The sequence below is a fragment of the Haliotis rufescens genome, unplaced genomic scaffold, assembly GCF_023055435.1.
Source record: "Haliotis rufescens isolate VD_foot unplaced genomic scaffold, xgHalRufe1.0.p SCAF_2, whole genome shotgun sequence".
NCBI lineage: Eukaryota > Metazoa > Mollusca > Gastropoda > Lepetellida > Haliotidae > Haliotis > Haliotis rufescens.
Genome location: NW_025963890.1, coordinates 4,249,162 through 4,269,559, shown reverse-complemented (window position 1 = coordinate 4,269,559; position 20,398 = coordinate 4,249,162). Strand labels below are relative to the sequence as shown.

The following is a 20,398-nucleotide window of genomic DNA, read 5'->3' as shown; positions in this document are numbered from 1 at the left end:
CAATCAGAGCGTCGCTTACCAGATCATGAAAGTGACAGTCGGAACGTGTAATCATGTAACCACGAAATATTTGACACTGGGTATTCGGAACGACAGTTACAGGTTTTATGATTACATCCATACAATCTAGGCCATCTATAAGCCATTCAGAGTGTTCTTTTATCAGTTTTTTAATTTTTTTTAATTGAGAATACGTCAAAATATGTTTCGAAGCGTAGTCGCCAGTTTGAAACTAGTGTCGTATAGCTCGAGAAAGCTGCCTTCTGATTGGCTAATGTCGATTTCTTGTCAGTCATTTCATTGGTCGGTCAAAATTCGAGAAAGGTCGTTCTGACGGGACCCATAATGGGATGTCCTCAGATCTTTGTTTAGCGGTAGCGAGAACTAAGATCTGATTTTAATGAGATTGATAGCTAAAAGGTCTTATAATGGTATTCAATACTTGCTAAAATTATCAAGTACACCCAGAAATCTAGAAAGAAGTCTGTATATCACCGAATTGGACTCAAGTACGTTAAGTTAGGTCTATGTAAAACCACATAGAGGGTATGTCCGCACCAAGAACAGTAGAAATGAAGTTTTACAATCCTTTGATTAATCATGTTAACATTATTTTTATTGCTTTCTTTGAATATCAGTCTGATTAGCACTGCTATGAATTGTAATGTTTGCTCTTCAGAAAACTTTGTATATAAAAAAAATTGGTCGCCTAGTAAGTCAATAAACAAACTTATGGGTTAAAATGGTTATTTATGAAGAAAAACATATTTTCCTGTTTTTCATATTGAATGTGATTATAAGACTATAAGACTTCATTTGTAGTTCTTAAAAAAAGTTGTTAAATTAAAACTTTAATAAAGCTAGCAGGTTGGTGGTGAAATAATATCTTTTACATTTGCAAAATATTTGGAAATTCCTCAGCATTTTCAAAAAACGACCCATAAAACAATCGTTAAATTGCTTGCCCTTAGTACATGTTTGAAGAAAAAACTGAAGGACCGTGAAACCCTGCTAGTCTGATGACCTTACCTTCAAGATGTTTACATTTAGGAAAGCCAACATGTAAACAAAGGGACATTGATCTGGCCATGCATCGCCCGGAAACCGACTCTGAGAAGGATGCCATCCACAGTCACTCATTCAGATCCTGAAACAAAAATAGCCACAATCTCTTAAGCAAGCCTACATTACTTTGAGAAGAAGTGAAGATTTTGTTCGTTTCTGAAAATTATGAGATTCTCTCTGCTTCATTTCAATTTATATCTCAAGATAATTTTGCTACAAAAATCTTAAAATACAGTCCAACCTCGTTGTGTCAACTCACGGGGACCTAGAAAAATAGGTTGAGTTATCCGTGGTTCGAGACACCAGGAATTTTACTACTAAGTTGTATACTTTGGTCTCCCAAATGACTTTGATACAAGGGCAATTGGACCGCAGGAGTCCGTATCTAAAAATAGACGCCCTCATGCATATTCATGACCATCTCCACACTGTGGAGATGGTCATGAATATGCATGAGGGCGTCTATTTTTAGATACGGACTCCTGTGATTGGACACATCCAAGTTCAACACGAGCTTCAACTTTAGCTACAATTCAGAGAGTAAATGGTAGTCTTTTCCATACTTTGTAATAGTTTTATTGTATTTGTTTTCCAATTAAATTTATGTCTTAATTAACAAATCATATACTACTCAAAAGAAGTTAAAGAACACCCGATTTAGCCAGGTTTTGATTAACTATAGTTATATGAAAGAAAATGGGTGTTCTTTAACTTCTTTTGAGTATCGATATCAATAAAATCCTTCTCTTTATGTAAATACTCATTGTCCATGTACGTTTGACCATTCTGTTCATCGTCCTACACTACATCTTCATCTTCATCTTGTGACAAATTGTAAATAAAGAGTTTGTACTGTACCTCTCAAGTCTTGAGTTTTACATTCATGAGAAAAATGTACAGTTCACATGACCAGACAAAAAGTGATTTGTGAACGGACAGTAAATAGGCTTTGTTTGTTTGTTTGTTTTGTTTGTTTAACACCCACACTCAGCAATATTCCAGCTATATGACATTGGTCTGTAAATAATCAAGTCTGGACCAGACAATCCAGAGATTGATATCATGAGCATTGATCTACGCAACTGGGATACGATTGTTTGATTGTTTTGTTTGTTTGTTTGTTTTACACCCGCACTCAGCAATATTCCAGCTATATGACATTGGTCTGTAAACAACCAAGTCTGGACCAGACAATCCAGAGATTGATATCATGAGCATTGATCTACGCAACTGGGATACGATTGTTTGATTGTTTTGTTTGTTTGTTTGTTTTACACCCGCACTCGGCAATATTCCAGCTATATGACAGTGATCTGCAAATAATCGTGTCTGGACCAGACAATCCAGAGATTGATATCATGAGCATTGATCTACGCAACTGGGATACGATGACATTAATCAACCAAGTCAGCGAGCCTGATCCCCTCAGTCACCTCTTACGGCAAGCATGGGTTGCTGAAGACCTATTCTAACCTGGATCTTCATGGGTCACAATAAATATAACAACTATTGATGAAATAGGTATAAAACAGTTCATGACTGATAGACAATTGAACTTTGCTGTATTAAGGGGTCAAAGGCCACAGAGCAATGACCATATGCAGATAAAAATATCCAAGAGTTCACAATAACCATGAAAACCAACATTTCCCTGAAATTGTTGATGGTAGAGTTAGGTAGTTCATTAGATATTAATATTGGAAATTGATTTGAAAATCATTTGTAGGAGTTCTTTGTGTTTGTTTATTGTTTAATGCTGCACCTCAATATTACAGCTATATGCCAGTGGTCTGTAAGTAATTGAGTTTGGATCAAATAATCCAGTGATTGATATCGTGAGCGTCTATCTACGCAATTGGCATATGATGACGTGCATCAACCAAGTCAGCGAGCTTGACCACCCGATCCCTTAAGTGTCCTCTCACGACAAGAGAGAATGCTGAAGATAGATTCTAAATCAGGATCTTCGCTGGTCAATGGATTCATGATTTATAATGGGCTGGAAGATATAACAATCTTGTCTGGAAATGTGTTCATTGTTATAATTCATGTAAATAATTGCACCTAGTTTCTGGAGGACAACATCTGAATTGATACCAACTGTCTTACTCCAGAATCACTTCACATGCAGAGGGCAAGGGTCCTCTAAGTTGCATCCTTGGGCTCGCCAGAAACTAGGATCGTGGGTTTGAACCCGGTTTGCCCTGATTATGTTCATAGGTTTGTCAGATCCATACTCGTCCTGGCTTGAGAGTTACACCAAAGTGATAAACGTCTAAGACATGCATCACTTCTGGCTTACCTCCAACATCAAGCTGACACGCCGTGATATAACTGGAATACTGCTCGAAGCGGCCTTAAACCCAACTCACTCACTCACTCACCCACTCATTCTAACCGACGAGTTCGGTTTATGGCGGTTTTTACTAGTATTCCAGTTATCTCACAGAGTATCAGCTTGGTGTTGAAAAAAAGCAAGAAGTGATGCATGTCTTTGTTTACCAGTGTTGTGAAACCCATGTGCACAGGTAACCTAACCTAGCTAGGGAAGGGCGAATCCGAGATTCGAACCACGGTCATAGGTCTCTGACACACCAAAGGGACGTAATTCCGTAATTCGGGGACGTGATTGCAGCCGTGCCGAAAGGATATCAGATGGGTTGTATATAAACAGAAATCAAATTAGGAAGTCGGGAAAATGTATCACTGAAAGACCTTTAAAGACCGGGTGATGATACGAACAGCCTGCACACGTCTGAAGGGCGTTCCTGTCAAAGGAAATACACATTGCCAACTTTCCAAAAGCCGCAGAAAGTTAATCTTTCAAAGTTAAACTGAAAGAGCTGTTGTGTGAAGCTTATCTCCAGTAGATGGGTTGTAATGCATCAACGATAGCACTGTCTCTGGTTTATTCTATTGAACAAGTTCTGTGTCAAAAGTATGGATCGTGTCTTCATGAAATTAAACCCATCGTATCTTGCGTACATTCTTATTTCTTTATGACATACACGTTCTTGAATATACCATAGCTTCTTTGTCTGTGCAGTAACTAACCGAATTGTCAGTTCAACACCACTTGGCAATGACGGAACTACTTATTTCCTTATCATTTCTCTTTACAGAAGAATTTCATGAAAACCGTGTCGCCAGCGGGATTCGAACCCGCGAAATCCACAATGAAGGCTAACGAAAGTAGTCTTCTGCTACGGCCACATGAAAGAAATTGTATAAAGTTTCCAACTAATTATAAATGTATACTTACATCAGGACTAACAGACTATCTGTTTATGAACGGTAAGATATGTGTTATGCATGACGTATTATGTTATTATATGCTTTGTAGGTACGCGTGATTTGGTAGCTTTTTGTTCAAAGAAACGAATAGATAGAAAAGAAATTACTCTTTTTAGGTGATTGATAAATGTGCTCAAGTTCGTCCTATTTGAAATGTATACTAGCCCCGAGACATGCGTTTCATAACCAGAGTATGTATGCGTGCGTGCGTGTTTGTATGTGTGTTTGTACGTGCATGCGTGCGTTCGAGCGCGTGTGTGTACGTGCGTGCGTGCGTGCGTGTGAGAAAGCTGGGTTTTACTCTGCTTTCATCAGTATTCCAGGGTGTGTGTTTCTGGTACGTAAAGAAGAATCCCTGTTTCTCCTTTATTGAACACCCGATATCGTTGCGCAGTGCACAGTAGGATGCCATTTATATTAAAATATAATATTAAAAAATGTAAATAAAAAATAAAGGAAATTAGCTCATGGGTGTTAGATTGTAACAACCTCAACATTCCAATTTCTACAGTGCATTCATCGATCCTGATAAACGTTCTGTTCACGCATCACTTTGCCTTTCCCCAACGTCTCATTTACATGTACAGTCAACATGTAAATGGGTCTGGTTAAACAAAGTCTTATGTTAGGTTTAACGCCGCTTTCAACAGTGTTTTAGTTATGTCACAGCGTGACAGTTTGAAGCTGAAATAATGCAGCTCTTAGACGTGTAAGAGCATGGGAATAGTGATTACAAACCTAGAAACATTATCAGGACTATCTGGGTTTCGAACCTATTGTCATAGGCTTCTGGCACGCCCAAGGGACGAAACCCAACACAACTGCGGCGCCTTAGACGACTGGGCCACACGTGCCCCCTCAACAAAGTAATCTAAATGCTTCTAGTACTCCAAGTTACCAGTTACAAGTGAGGATGTGTTGCTATCAGTACGGCTGCACTCCAGTCGGGTGATAATGAAGTCTTGCACCAGTCTACACAAGGCGGACAGATCACGCAATTTTTAATCGTTTTTATTGACATTCAACGTGCATGATCTTGGGATCTCGAGCAGCACTGATAATAACAGCCCTTGACGTCCCAAAATGTAGGACATCTTAAGAGTCGATAAGCAATGGCTACAATATCTAACTTCCTTTTCGCAAGTGGCCTGTTGACAAGGTTATTAATGATGATTCGGAATCTAAATATAAAATACATGGCCAGTTTGGTTATCAGTTTTCGGTAAACATGAGATTAAGAGATCAATATTCTACCTTCCTATCATATCCTTGTTGTCCCAAATCTCTGCTGAATGGCTGTTTTCCTTTTGACTGACATTTCTAAATCATGACGTAATATAATGTACCTGGATTGGCCACAAAGGGGAAGGTGTATACAGTGGGACAGTAACATGTAACAGAAACTACTAGCATGGCTTTAAATTGTTTACAAGCGCAAAATGTTTCATGTGCGGACGAAGAAGAGGAATTTGTCAAAAACATTCCAGTTGTAATAATGTTTTCGTTGTTTGTTGTTGTGGGTGTATTCGGAAACATATTCATTCTGTGTATATATGGACTGAAATTCAAGGAGTCTACGACAAGGGTGTTCATTCTGTCCCTGGCTGTTTTCGATCTGATATCATGTGTAACACTTCCCTACAAGATCACACTTCTACGATACGGCAGTCTCTTTAGTAATCCAAATCTGGCCAGATTGGAGATAGTTCGGATTTACTTTCTGCAAGTCTCGGTGTCTATTCTTCCCTTGATGTCTTTTGACAGGTACAGACGGATATGTCAGCCCCTAAAGGTGCAGATTTCACCTAAAGTGGCCAAGATATTAGTTACCTGTGTTATCGTCATCATGACAATATTTACCATTGTGCGCATGGTTGTCACGAGATATACCAAAAATCAGTGCTACAGGGCCGAGGCATTCGTATCAGCTGAGTTCGTGAACAAGACTGTCCACGTATGGTTACAGGAACTGAATTTCATTTGTGTCATCCTCCCATTTATCCTCCCTCTTCCAATTCTTATTGCTATCTACACCCTGATTGGTGTCAAGGTCAGAAGACTCGGCAAGACCAATGGCAGCGGAATCGAGCCTAAACAACATACTCCTCTCAATATATCAACCCCAAGATGTTTTGCGACTCCCAAATCAGATGAAGACATCACTGCTGAAAATGACGTCCTCGAAGCGGCACATGGTAATTTAAAGACGTCATCTTTACGGTATTCGACTTCATCTGTCAAAAGGGAGCTTTGGACAAAAGGATCTGAAAGCGAAGTTCGACCAGGACATCATCCTTCTCCATCTTCCTTGGGTCTTACGAAAACGTCTGATGAGCGCACAGTAAGAGCATCTATTGAACCCGGAACAAACAGCCCGAGGCAAACACGAACTGGATGTCAGCGGTTCGAAATGGACGTCCAGCAAAGGAACTCAAGATTACAGCATATACACAAACCCAAAATAAGACTTTCACGCATACGAACTTCGATAACATCGAAAGCAAATAAATTCAGCCGAGCTACTGGATCCCAGTCAGGTGGAGAAGAATGTCAGTCTTCTCCTGGGAGACATTCAGATCAACCGACACTCGATAACTCACCGTCCCAATATTCAATAACTCCCAGGTCTATATCCTCTTATGCGTCAAAGGGAGACATCGTCACCAGAGAAACGACCAGTGGTAACACTGACCATCGAGAAGACTTAAAGGAATCAAGAACTCCCTCCCTGGAAAATGAAAGCCAACAGGAAAAAGCAGTGAACGATCTTACCCTTCGTAAACACAAGTCGGCTGAGACAAGGATTCCCTGGAAACGAATGACCCTGATATTTTTCTTGATCACTGTTGTCTACATTGTCTCGTGTCTGCCGTTCTTCACCATCTACGTACTATTCCGAGTGGCGCCATGTTATGGCTATGAACTCTTGTCCCAGGGAGGATACATCGTGCTGTACAACTGTGTATACATCATCACTGTCTCGAACTGTTTCCTGTATGGTTTCTTTGACCCAAGATTCAAAAGACAGTTGAGGTCTGTAACGTCTTCAATACTTAACAGGCTGTTTAGAAAATGTAGATTGAAGGAAACCAGTCTGTAAAAGCTTTCCTTTATGAAACGAAGTGCATGTACCTAAACTGTAAGTCAGGACCACAGTTAAGGATTTTAAGGGCTGAGGATGGTCCCAAAGTGAACAAATATACATGTGTCAAAGGAGATCCATACTCGTGGATTGTAGCCATGGAGATGACAGATACTCTCACTGACGCATTGTCCTGATGAAAGATTGTTTTAAATTTAAGCTGTTGGATCCATTAACATTACAAAATAACATGTAAAGTGAAATACATAAATTCAAATAAGTCAATATATTGATACTGTAATGGCGAAGTCATCTTAAACTGAGTTTGTGTATCATGCATCTGAATTGCTAATAGAACATGTATTATGTCAACTAAGTAAAACATACTGGTAAGAAGAAATTCCTCCTCTTTATATCTTACCGTAACTCTTCATCTTCCAAGTTCAGTATCATATAAAAACCTAAAGTATAGTGCCAGAAATCTGAGATACGTCTTGCACTCTCTATTTAGTATATATAGTACCCTTTATGTGAATTGCATCCGCTATTTGCTCCGTCTGATTTCAATGCCACGTGACAGGTATCCATTTCAATGCTTTGATATGCTCAAACAAACCTGCGACAGAACATACCCAAACTGGATTAAACATATCAGAAATCTGCTTTTTCTGTGTGGGTTTGGCGAGGTATGGATTGCTCAAGATGTCAGTAACATGTCACTGTTTGTTGATGTCTTCAAACAAAGACTGATTGATTGTTGTAAACAAGACTTAAGCTTAAAAATAGCTCATCGTTAACATTCTATTCTACTTTGGAAAGTGATTTGAAAAGAGAAAACGTTTTATATGGCCTAAAAGTAATAAATTATAAGAAGGCACTGCTTAAATTCCGAAGGGGGTATTATGCAGGAGCCATTCAGAAATCTTGGAAAGTGAGTAAGTGAGTTGGGATTTACGCCGCTTTTAACAGTATTTCAGTTATATCACGGCGTGTCAGCTCAATGTGGGAGGAAAGTCCCAAGTGATGCAGGTGTCAGACGTTTACCACTTCGGTGAAACCCACGAACACGGGTATGGTGCTGACAAACCTAGAAACATAATCGGGTCGAACCGGAATTCGAACCCACAATCATAGGTTTCTGGCTTACCCAAGGGACGCTTTAGGATGACTGGGCCACCTGTGCCCCCATTGGAAAGATTTAAGTACTATATTCGAGGATAATAAGGATATTCGTTGTATTAAATTAACTGTTTTAGAAGATGAAGAACATGGAAGCTTGCACTGTCCCCAAGCTCTTCGTGTTTTTCCTCTAATATTATTGTTTGTCATGATAGAAGATCCAATAATAAGAAAACAATAATTTTGCTTGCTAAATTTATGTATTACGTGTTCAAGATTCATTAAAATATTGAACAATAAGTTAAAAACATCGCACGTGTGTACATTATATTAAAGAAGTAAAGGCATATGTTGTATGGGTCTGTTGGCCCAAAGAACAATAAAAGGTAGTCATTGTCATTGTCATTTATTGACGATCGACCGAGTTGGCAAAGCAATGAGGACAGCATTTTGTAGGTAACCGACATTTTCCTCATCAAAACTGACCGATATGGGAAATATTCATATCAACCGTGTCTACGTGAGGCTTGTTATCAAGTTTAATTTGTTCGAAATCTGTCATTAGATAGTGTGAATATTTGCCCAGGTCACACCCTGAAATCAGTCACATGACCTGTTGTGACTTGTGAGGGTCATGCCAGCACCACAGCTAGGCATAGGTCACGTACTGTGACGCCATATCTGTGTTGTTGCCTGAAATCGGTTTTACGACAAATTGTTGGACCATGGACGTTGCTGTGGGTCTCTGGCTGTGCAATAGCTTGATATAGGTCGTGCACTGCGACACTATCATATCTCTACGATGCTGCCTCGAGGCCTGAACCCTGTTTGAAAGTTGAACGAGTGAGTGAGTTTGGTTTAACGCCGCTTTTAACAATATTCAAGTTATATCGCGGCGTGTCAGCTTAATGTGGGATGAAAGCCCGAAGTGATGCAGGTCTCAGACGTTTACCACTTCGGTGAAACCCACGAGCACGGTTATGGTGCTGACAAACCTAGAAACATAATCGGGGCGAACCGGATTCGAACCCACAATCATAGGTTTCTGGCTTGCCCAAGGGACGCAACTCTGCACAGCGAATCGCGGCGCCTTAGACAACTGGGTCACCCGTGCCCCCGTTTGAAAGTTGAAATGATTAGATACCGTAAGGGCGGTGTAAGGACATCACGTGTCATTTCCATATGTTACCGTTGTACTGACTGTAATGTATGGTAAATCTCACTGCCTATCATTTTATATGACCTGATATAAAAAGGAGGTATTCCATTTATTCTAATATTTAATCTTTATTATTCACATTAAAGACACGTTTAAGACACGTTTCGATATGTTATTATCTGACGTCATCGGTTTATGTGGTTGACATGCGCATGACATGTATGATCCCCCACTATGACGTCATAGTCCACATTTACTTTGCTCCTTCTATTGAAGAAATAAACGACAAGGTGAGTTGAGGTGAAATGGGGTTTAACCCCAAGATAATTGCACTTATATAGCGACGTGTACGTGTACGTGTATGTATGTGTGTGGCTGCTTGTACCAGTCCGGATTAATGCCGATTTATAGTGCTAGCTCACTGAGATACCATGCCGCAGTTTAACATGAATACCCTACTCAGACACAGTATACTGACTCCGAGCCGACCAGTCTTTGTTTTAGCCCCTAAATGCCGAGCGCCAGACAGGGTAACAACAAGTACCATCTTTTAACGTCTTTTGGTATGACGCGGTCGGGGATCGAACCCCGGACCCTCCGCTCTCCGGGCGGACGCTCTACCATTAGACCACGGAGGCGGTCTTAAACGACAAGGGATGTAGTTTAACGTGCAATAAAACGCTGCAGTGGCAATGGTTCATTCTCCCTGCAGTGTTTGATTGTACGATAAACACCGACCACAAGTCATTTATGTCTTACATGAGATATTATTTGCAGCCTCTTTAACCGTATTTCCCCGTAAAAAGACACTTTAGGTCAGCAATAGCACGGTCGTCAGTTTGATGTGAGAGGAAGGCCAACAGCGACACAGGTCGTAGACGTTTACCGCTTTGATGACAACGAGCACGGTCATGTTGCTGACAAATCAAGGACCATTACTGGTGAGTTACACGGCTCAGGCAATTAAATCTGCGCAGCAATCTGGGCCGCCTTCGGCGACATGATGAAACCGGGATATTTGTGTTCCTGTTATAGAATCACATTGTCTGGATAACCTTATTGGATATTGTGAAGTATCAACACGTTCATAATAAAATCATTACTTGAATATGTTTATTACTACACGCTCATGCCACAAAATGCACATAAACTACAAACATAAACATAAAATGTCCACGAAGGAATTTATAATAACCACGACGTCGCATACCTGACAAGTAGGTTTCTGGACCTGGTCACAAAACCGGTCAAACCCCGGTTATTGATATTCTTTGATTATGCTAATCATATTCCCTGATTATACATAATCCCTGGTGATACATATTCCCTAATTGCTCTTATTCCCTGGTTGTATATATTCCCTGATTGTACATGTATATATTTCCTGATTATACATATTCCCTAATTATGATATTCCCTGATTTTTAATATTCGCTGTCTATGTATATTCTCTGATTATTCATATTCCCTGTTCATTTATATTCCCTGATTATACATATTCCCTGATCATAAGGGTGCGGTCGAGTAGCCTATTGGTTAAAGCGTTCGCTCGTCACGCCAAAGACCCGGGTTCGATTCCCGACATGGGTACAATGTGTGAAGCCCATTTCTGGTGTTCCCCGCCGTGATATTGCTGGAATATTGCTAAAAGCGGCGTAAAACCATACTCACTCACTCACTCCCTGATCATACATATTACCTGAATATTTTTATTCCCTGATTGTACATATTCTCTGCAGCAAAATTAAGCAATCGATTTCTCGACGAGACTCACCATGCAGCACGCCATAGCATAACCAACAGCATACGCATACGACGATGCATAATCTTCCGGGCCACAACCAGTAACCACCCAATACCCATAGTCGGTCCTTGAGCATGGCAGAATATTGTTTGACATGAACATTAAAACCTTTCCAGCCACACCACTGCGGTTAAATACGCGAACCTGGACAAATCAAACCAGTGACTGGAAGTATGGCGTGGTCCTCTCCATCGGGATACGATGACAGTCAATCAGCCACGTCACAGAGCCTGACCACCCAATCCACATAACATACAACTCGACGAAAATGAGATGCTGAAGATCTTTTCTGCCAAAACGTCCACTCGACATGAAACAGGAAATTGAGGACCGCCTGTGTGGTCTTGTGGATGCAGTGTCTGGAGGTCTGTGGTCCGATCCCCAGCCGCGTCATACCGGAAGACGTTAAAACTGTACTTATTGTTACGCTGTCTGGCGCTCGGCGATAAGATGATAATAAATGGATGGGTCGGCTCGGAGTCAGGGTATTGTCCGTGTGGGTATCTATGTTAAACTGCTAGCACGGGACTGGTTCAGTAAAACCTTTATTAGTCCTGATCAGTACAAGCAGTCTCAAACGCACACACGCACACACGCACACACGCATGCATGCACATGCACACAAGCACAAGCACACACACACGCACACACACATACACACAAAAACAAACAAACGCGAGCGCGCGCACATGCACACCAAAGGCAAGCACTATAAAACCGGTATAAGCAGCAACTCACACGTGCATACACGTCGCTATGTGTCTGCAATAGTCTTAGGGTTGAACGTGACGTTAAGCCCCATGTCACCGCACCTCAGGACAATGGGGCCTCAGCTAAGCTCCGGCAGAATCCATACTGGAACTAGCCTTGTGCATGATCACGTGAAACAACATAACCTGGCGACAGTCGCGAACCCTCAGAACGCCTCTATTTAAATTAACCTGTATACCTACTCTCTTTTAAGCAAAGATTAACCTGTGTTCACAAAACGCCACCGTGTTAACTAAAGTATAATATGAGTCGGCATTTGGCATGACCCGGATTACATAATTACAGGGGGCGGGGGTGGCCCAGTCGTCTAACGCGAACAAAATCAATGTGAAAAGATGCGCCCCATGATCGTGGGTTCGACTCCAGGTTCACCTTTATTATGTTTCTAGGTTTGTCAGCACCACACCGTGCTCGTGGGTTTCACTAAAGTGGTCAACGTCTGAGACCTGCCTCACGCTCGGCCTTCCACCCACATTAAGCTGATACGCTGTGGTATAACTGGAATACTGTTGAAAGCTGTGAGTAACCCAATTCACTCATTACACGGATTACAGCGAAAATCAGGCACCACCGCCTCTCCACTGCTGCCTGAGCGTGTAGAGGTATTGGCCGAGTGGACCCGAGTGGCAAAACACAATCACAATCAAATGGAGCTACACATTCACCCAGCCTCATGACGTCGTTACGACTCGTACAATTTACGATTGTCAGGACAACACTAACAAGAGCAAACCTCGACGTCTATAACAATAATAGTAAAAGCTAGAAGCTGATAAGCAATGTTTGCAATCCCCACCTTGCCTCTCAATACCGGCAATACCGTCATGATGTATCGGTTGCTCTGAATCGGACATTTTCAAAACAACCTGAACATATTTATCCTGCCCTACTCTACTTATCAGTGTCAATACGAAATACCTGGATTGGGTTTGGAATCACTTACGATACAGAACAGCATTCTCTCACATCCTCATATTGCCAGTTCCCTTCTGTTATTGGCTGCTTTCGTTATGATTGACGGCCAAACGTGTATGGAGCGTGTGGAGTTCAACTGAGAAGCATATGTCCTTCAGAGTCAGGTGTTGATGGTATGATGTAACATTACGAAGGACAAATATTATTAACAAACGGACACATGTTCATTTATTACCGGCATGGCTTCAAATTGTTTACAAGCAAAAAATGTTTCATGTGAGGACGAACAAGGGGAGTTTGTCAAAAACATTCCAGTTGTAATAATGTTTTCATTGTTTGCTGCTGTGGGTGTTTTCGGGAATATTCTCATTCTGTACATATATGGACTTAAATTCAAGGAGTCTACGACAAGGGTGTTCATTTTGTCTCTGGCTGTTTTTGATCTGATATCATGTGTGTCGCTTCCCTACAAGATCACTCTTCTACGATATGGCAGTCTCTTTAGTAATCCAAATCTGGCCAGATTGGATATAGTTCGGATTTACTTTCTGCAAGTCTCGGTGTCTATTCTTCCCTTGATGTCTTTTGACAGATACAGACGGATATGTGAGCCATTCAAGCTACAGATGTCACCAAAAATGGCCAAGATTTTAGTTACCTGTGTTATCGTCATCATGACAATATTTACCATTGTGCGCATGGTTGTCACGAGCTATACCAGTAATCAGTGCTACAGGGCCGAGGCATTCGTATCAGCTGAGTTCGTGAACAAGACTATCCAGGAATGGTTACAGGAACTGAATTTCATTTGTGTCATCCTCCCGTTTATCCTCCCTCTTCCAATTCTTATTGCTGTCTACATCCTGATTGGTGTCAAGGTCAGAAGACTCAGCAAGAATTCTAACAGAGGGGTCGAAGGCCTACAGGACACGACCCTTACTAGATTTACGCACAACTCAACCACCGACAAGCAAGTTGTTGCAAAAGACGATGTTGATGGTGGACCGACGTCCGCACTGCACCCTTCAGGATTGTATCGGTCTTCGGACGAGGGCTTGGATAAGGGCCTACAGTCGGATATGGGGAGGCAGTCAGAGACACGTGATCATGTCGGTCATTCAGACACTTCTCCTGACAAACAAGGCACTTCTCATCATCGAACAAGTGCGAATGCGTATTCAACGAAAGTAGCTATTGAGTCAGGAAGTTCAGGGCAGACACGTCCGAGATGTCAACTGCTTGAATCATCAAAGGTTGAAGTGGATACCAAGCAAAGACACAAACGATTTAACAAAGTATACCCAGACAATGTGAGAATTCCACGTGTGTGGGGGAAGAAAGCACCAAAAGTAAATACATTAACCCAAGGTGCAGAATCGAAATCAGGCGAAGAACTGGCCTCTTCTAGTAAGAGGCTTCCAAATCAGCCGATGTCAGCCACGACAGTCAAACGTCAGACAGACGTGGATTTACATGTAGAAAACTCCATGTCCTCATTTTCGCCGGAGCAAGACATGTTCTACAAAGGAACACCACTTGAGAAACCTGACGATGGAGAAGACCAGCATGAATCGAAATACACATGTAGCCCCGCAGAAAATCCCCACCAGCAAGAGGGGGTATTGAAGGATCTGACCCCGTGTAAACACAGTGAAGCTGATAAGAGGCTTCCCTGGAAACGAATGACATTGATATTTTTCTTGATCACCGTTGTCTACATTGTCTCGTGTCTGCCGTTCTTCACCATCTACGTACTATTCCGAGTGGCGCCATGTTATGGCTATGAACTCTTGTCCCAGGGAGGATACATCGTGCTGTACAACTTTGTATACATCACCATTGTCTCGAACTGTTTCCTGTATGGTTTCTTTGACCCAAGATTCAAAAAACAATTAAGGTGTGTAAAGACTTCGATACTTAACAGATTGTGTGGAAAATGAATAAAGTATTCGACGTAATAAGCGCCCCGCTCTAATAAGCGCCCATGGCCATATTTGCTAATATATTGGCTAGTGAACAATCCCAATTAGCACCCCTTCCGATTGATCAATGTACACAAGACATATTTATTCTTGTATAATACGTATGTTATATGCACCCTTAATTATAGGAAATTAAATTCTGGAAAAATATATCTGTCGTATATAAACATTTCAGGCTGTCAGCATAAACCACGAAATGTAAGATCTTTCAACACTGTTGTTTTTCACCAAAATAATATTCTAATAAGTGCCCCCCATTTCTCATTTTGAGAGCGCCCTGGGCGCTTATTATGTCGAATACGGTATTTGTAGAGACTAATATGTGAATGTTTTACTATTCTTTGAAGATGGTCATCGTGGGTTTATTCCAAACGCTGCTTAATACCACAACGGGGCGTTCGTTATCGTGTTATTTGTAGCATTGCTTCTTTTTCTACACATACGTCCAAGTGTTTGTTAGAACACTGATGTTGTGTGCAGAACGGGGATTCCATTGTGACCTATTTCGGTCACGTGGTACTTTAGGTCTAGATACATTGCTCGGTGACTTCCTTACAGAATTCAGAATTTTGTATTATTCTGTTTTATGGTGTATTATTAGGCTTGGATAGCCTAGTGGTGACAGCGTTCGCTCGTCACGCTTAAGACCCGGGTTCGATTCCCTTCATGGGTACAATGTGTGAAGTCAATTTCTGATGTCCCCGCCATGATATTCCTGGAATATTGCACTGACTGACTGACTGACTGACTGACTGACTGACTGGACTGACTGACTGACTGACTGACTGACTGACTGACTGACTGACTGACTGACTGACTGGACTGACTGACTGACTGACTGACTGACTGGACTGACTGACTGACTGACTGACTGACTGACTCACTGACTCACTCACTCACTCACTCACTCACTCACTCACTCACTCACTGACTGACTGACTGACTGACTGACTCACTCACTCACTCACTCACTCACTCACTCACTCACTCACTCACTCACTCACTCACTCACTCACTCACTCACTCACTCACTCACTCACTCACTCACTCACTCACTCACTCACTCACTCACTCACTCACTCACTCACTCACTCACTCACTCACTCACTCACTCACTCACTCACTCACTCACTCACTCACTCACTCACTCACTCACTCACTCACTCACTCACTCACTCACTCACTCACTCACTCACTCACTCACTCACTCACTCACTCACTCACTCACTCACTCACTCACTCACTCACTCACTCACTCACTCACTCACTCACTCACTCACTCACTCACTCACTCACTCACTCACTCACTCACTCACTCACTCACTCACTCACTCACTCACTCACTCACTCACTCACTCACTCACTCACTCACTCACTCACTCACTCACTCACTCACTCACTCACTCACTCACTCACTCACTCACTCACTCACTCACTCACTCACTCAGAATGCTAAGCTAAGGTGCCGGAATCGATGAAGAGGCTCCAGAACAATTCAGGTTTACAAGCGTTCACCTAAACATGACATTCGTGTTACATATCATTTTGATACAGTGAAGATATATTTATCTTGCTTAACTTAACCTCATATGAATATGCCGACCAAGTACCGACTGTTTTCATCCAAAATCCCTTGAACGGTAAGTCCACATTGATGCGGTGAGAAACTTTGGACGTACACAAGCGAAGCCGTCTTGGTTCGATTGTTTACATTCCGCCGACTTCGGCTTGACTATGTTTAATGTTTTGTAATAATAGATGGTGGATACAAATGCAATGTTTGTGATTAATAACTAATCTTAGCACAATAATAAATAAACGTTTTAATAAATCATTGTTTGAAGAAATGATTAGTTGTCATGTCATTACGTTCAACTCAGGCCATCGCCATGGACATAGTATACCGACTGTTTATCCGGTTGTAGATGTGTGTCTGGGCGAAAGGTAGTGCCGTGGTAACTTCTCAACCAATCAAATTAGTGAATTTATAAATTTAATAACATGGCTGGAAAATGACCATTTTCAGTGTGAAATTACCGAAAAATGAATTATTCCCTTATACCATGGATTAACTCCCGCTCTGCCCTCGGGTCACGGTAATTTAACCATGGCACTGTTGTTAGAACACCGTATCATGGATACATAAGCGACGGCCCCGAACCGATATTTAAAAAAGAAATTTAACAAGGATATACATTTCCTTTTTCAATCACATGTATTTCATATGTTCGAAATTCACCAATCAAAATACACAATTTTCATACTAGCACTCATAAACAAATAATTGTGGAATAGTATATAGAATCTGACAGATTTTTTAAATGGGCACATTTACATTTTCAAGCCATCATAATGTCACACAATTTCAAGATAGTGCTGGGTGGTCGATGGCACTCAGGAGCTGGCGTTGGGTGGTCTGCAGGGCATTATCAAGCGCCCCGTACTTTTTCTTCTTACGTGACAAGCGTCCTGTATGGTTTCTTCTCGGGTGGCAGGTGACCTATATATTCTTTCTTCATAGGTAGCAAGCGTCCTGTATGTTTTCCTTTTAGGTGGCAGGCGGCCTCTGTTATTCAGCAGTTTGTTCTTGTTGGATCATATCTATCAATATGAACAGGTTTGGGTAGCTTGGACCCTGCTTATGAAACAAGAATGCCACCCTTTGGCGTGCATGGTTGTGCGGGGTGACGGAATGGACGCTGTAAAACGTTGGCATACGTTCAACAGTCTCATCTCCTTCTGTTACACGAAGTTCTGATGCGATGCTTGTAGCCTTACGACTTAATAACATGAACATTAATTCGAAAAATCAAGTTGTTGTAATATACTTCAGTGTAAAAGAGTGGGTTTTCTGAAGTTGAGAAAAGTTACATTTTCATTGTAGTGAACATAACACTTGATATTCCACTGCAGCGAACACAACACTTGTAATCTAACAGCGGTCTCGTAGATTCCAAGAATATTTTTGAGTTGATTTTGTACATAATCAAATTCAAATGTATGGGTCGTTGATCATACTGTCAGCTTCTGTTTGTCTGGTCCAAACTCGAACTTTTGCATATTGAGTTGATATACCTGGAATAAGGCGGCGTAAACAAAACAAAAACACTTACTTTGTTGAAAGTTATCATTATGGCATGCATTCTATGGCTAATGTTTATTCTAAAGCTTGTTAATAAAGGTTTACACCAACTATATGAAGCATACACCCATATGCATTTTGTAATTGAAATCAACCTATATAAAGTTACTGTATATATCATTTTGTCCCCAAAATTGAGTCCCAGTACGAAATTCCAACATTGATTAACTTGAATGCCCTATCAGGTGTTTTAATCACTACTTTAAAGTGATTCAAAAACACATACTCGTGATACAGTCGGAATCGTACAATCGACTCTGCTTTTAGTAGAGATTTTGTCGCTTTCATTTAAGAATATCATTTCTATGCACGGTTCTGGCAAAATACAAAAATCAAAATGAAGGCGACATGAGATTCACCTCTCAAACTTCATCGATCTGTGTATGTCTGAATGTGGATTCCGATTCTATGACGGGCTGCCAAGTGGTTAATGCCTTCGCTGGTTCCGATTTCGATTCCAAGCTTGGATAAAATGTGCGCAATCGATTTCCGGTACAATATACAATGCTACTTAAAAATCTTTTCATTATTTCATCCTTCTCATTCACCAACTTTATATATCACGCCAAACGTGAGCATCTCCCGAATTCGCCGCGTATTCAACATGAAGTGTCCGTACCTCCGTGCTCCGTGTCCGTCCACCTTACACTCCCACACAGAAAACATATGATGTCCGTTCACCTTACACTCCCACACAGAAAACATATGATGTCCGTTCACCTTACACTCCCACACAGAAAACATATGATGTCCGTTCACCTTACACTCCCACACAGAAAACATAAGATGTCCGTTCATCCCACACTCCCACACAGAAAACATAAGATGTCCGTTCCCCTTACACTCCCACACAGAAAACATAAGATGTCCATACGAACCTTACACTCTCACACAGAAAACAGACAGTGTCAATTTGTACCTTACACTCCCACACAGAAAACATAAGATGTCCGTTCATCCCACACTCCCACACAGAAAACAGACAGTGTCCATACGAACCTTACGCTCCCACACAGAAAACATAAGATGTCCGTTCACCTTAAGCTCCCACACAGAAAACAGACAGTGTCAATTTGTACCTTACACTCCCACACAGAAAACATAAGATGTCCGTTCATCCCACACTCCCACACAGAAAACAGACAGTGTCCATACGAACCTTACGCTCCCACACAGAAAACATAAGATGTCCGTTCACCTTAAGCTCCCACACAGAAAACAGACAGTGTCAATTTGTACCTTACACTCCCACACAGAAAACATAAGATGTCCGTTCATCCCACGCTCCCACATAGAAAACAGACAGTGTCCATATGAACCTTACACTCTCACATAGAAAACAGACAGTGTCAATTTGTACCTTACACTCCCACACAGAAAACATAAGATGTCCGTTCACCTTACTCTCCCACACAGAAAACATAAGATGTCCGTTCACCCCACACTCCCACATAGAAAACAGACAGTGTCCATATGAACCTTACACTCTCACATAGAAAACAGACAGTGTCAATTTGTACCTTACACTCCCACACAGAAAACATAAGATGTCCGTTCACCTTACATTCCCACACAGAAAGCATAAGATATCCATACGAACCTTACACTCCCACACAGAAAACATGAGATGTCCATATGAACCTTACACTCACACACAGAAAACATAAGATATCCATATGAACCTTACACTCCCACACAGAAAACATAAGATGTCCATACGAACCTTACACTCCAACACAGAAAACATACGAGGTCCATTAATCTTACACTCCCTTACAGAAAACATAAGATGTCCACACGAACCTTACGCTCCCACACAGAAAACATAAGGTGTCCATACGAACCTTACACTCCCACATAGAAAACATAAGATGTCCATACGAACCTCACACTCTCACATATAAAACATAAGGTGTCCGTCTACCTTACACCCCCACAGAGAAAACAGAATGTGTCCGTCTACCTTACACCCCCACAGAGAAAACAGAATGTGTCCGTCTACCTTACACCCCCACAGAGAAAACAGAATGTGTTCGTCTACCTTACACTACCACACAGAAAACAT

General features: G+C 41.4%; 1 protein-coding gene across 1 annotated transcript; it reads left to right on the top strand.

The window, feature by feature from the left end:
* Positions 1-12,778: 12,778 nt before the first annotated feature.
* Positions 12,779-15,207, top strand: LOC124112748. The gene has a single exon (XM_046472873.2). The coding sequence runs from the start codon at positions 13,449-13,451 to the stop codon at positions 15,147-15,149; it is 1,701 nt and encodes a 566-aa protein (XP_046328829.2). The 5' UTR covers positions 12,779-13,448; the 3' UTR covers positions 15,150-15,207.
* Positions 15,208-20,398: the final 5,191 nt, after the last annotated feature.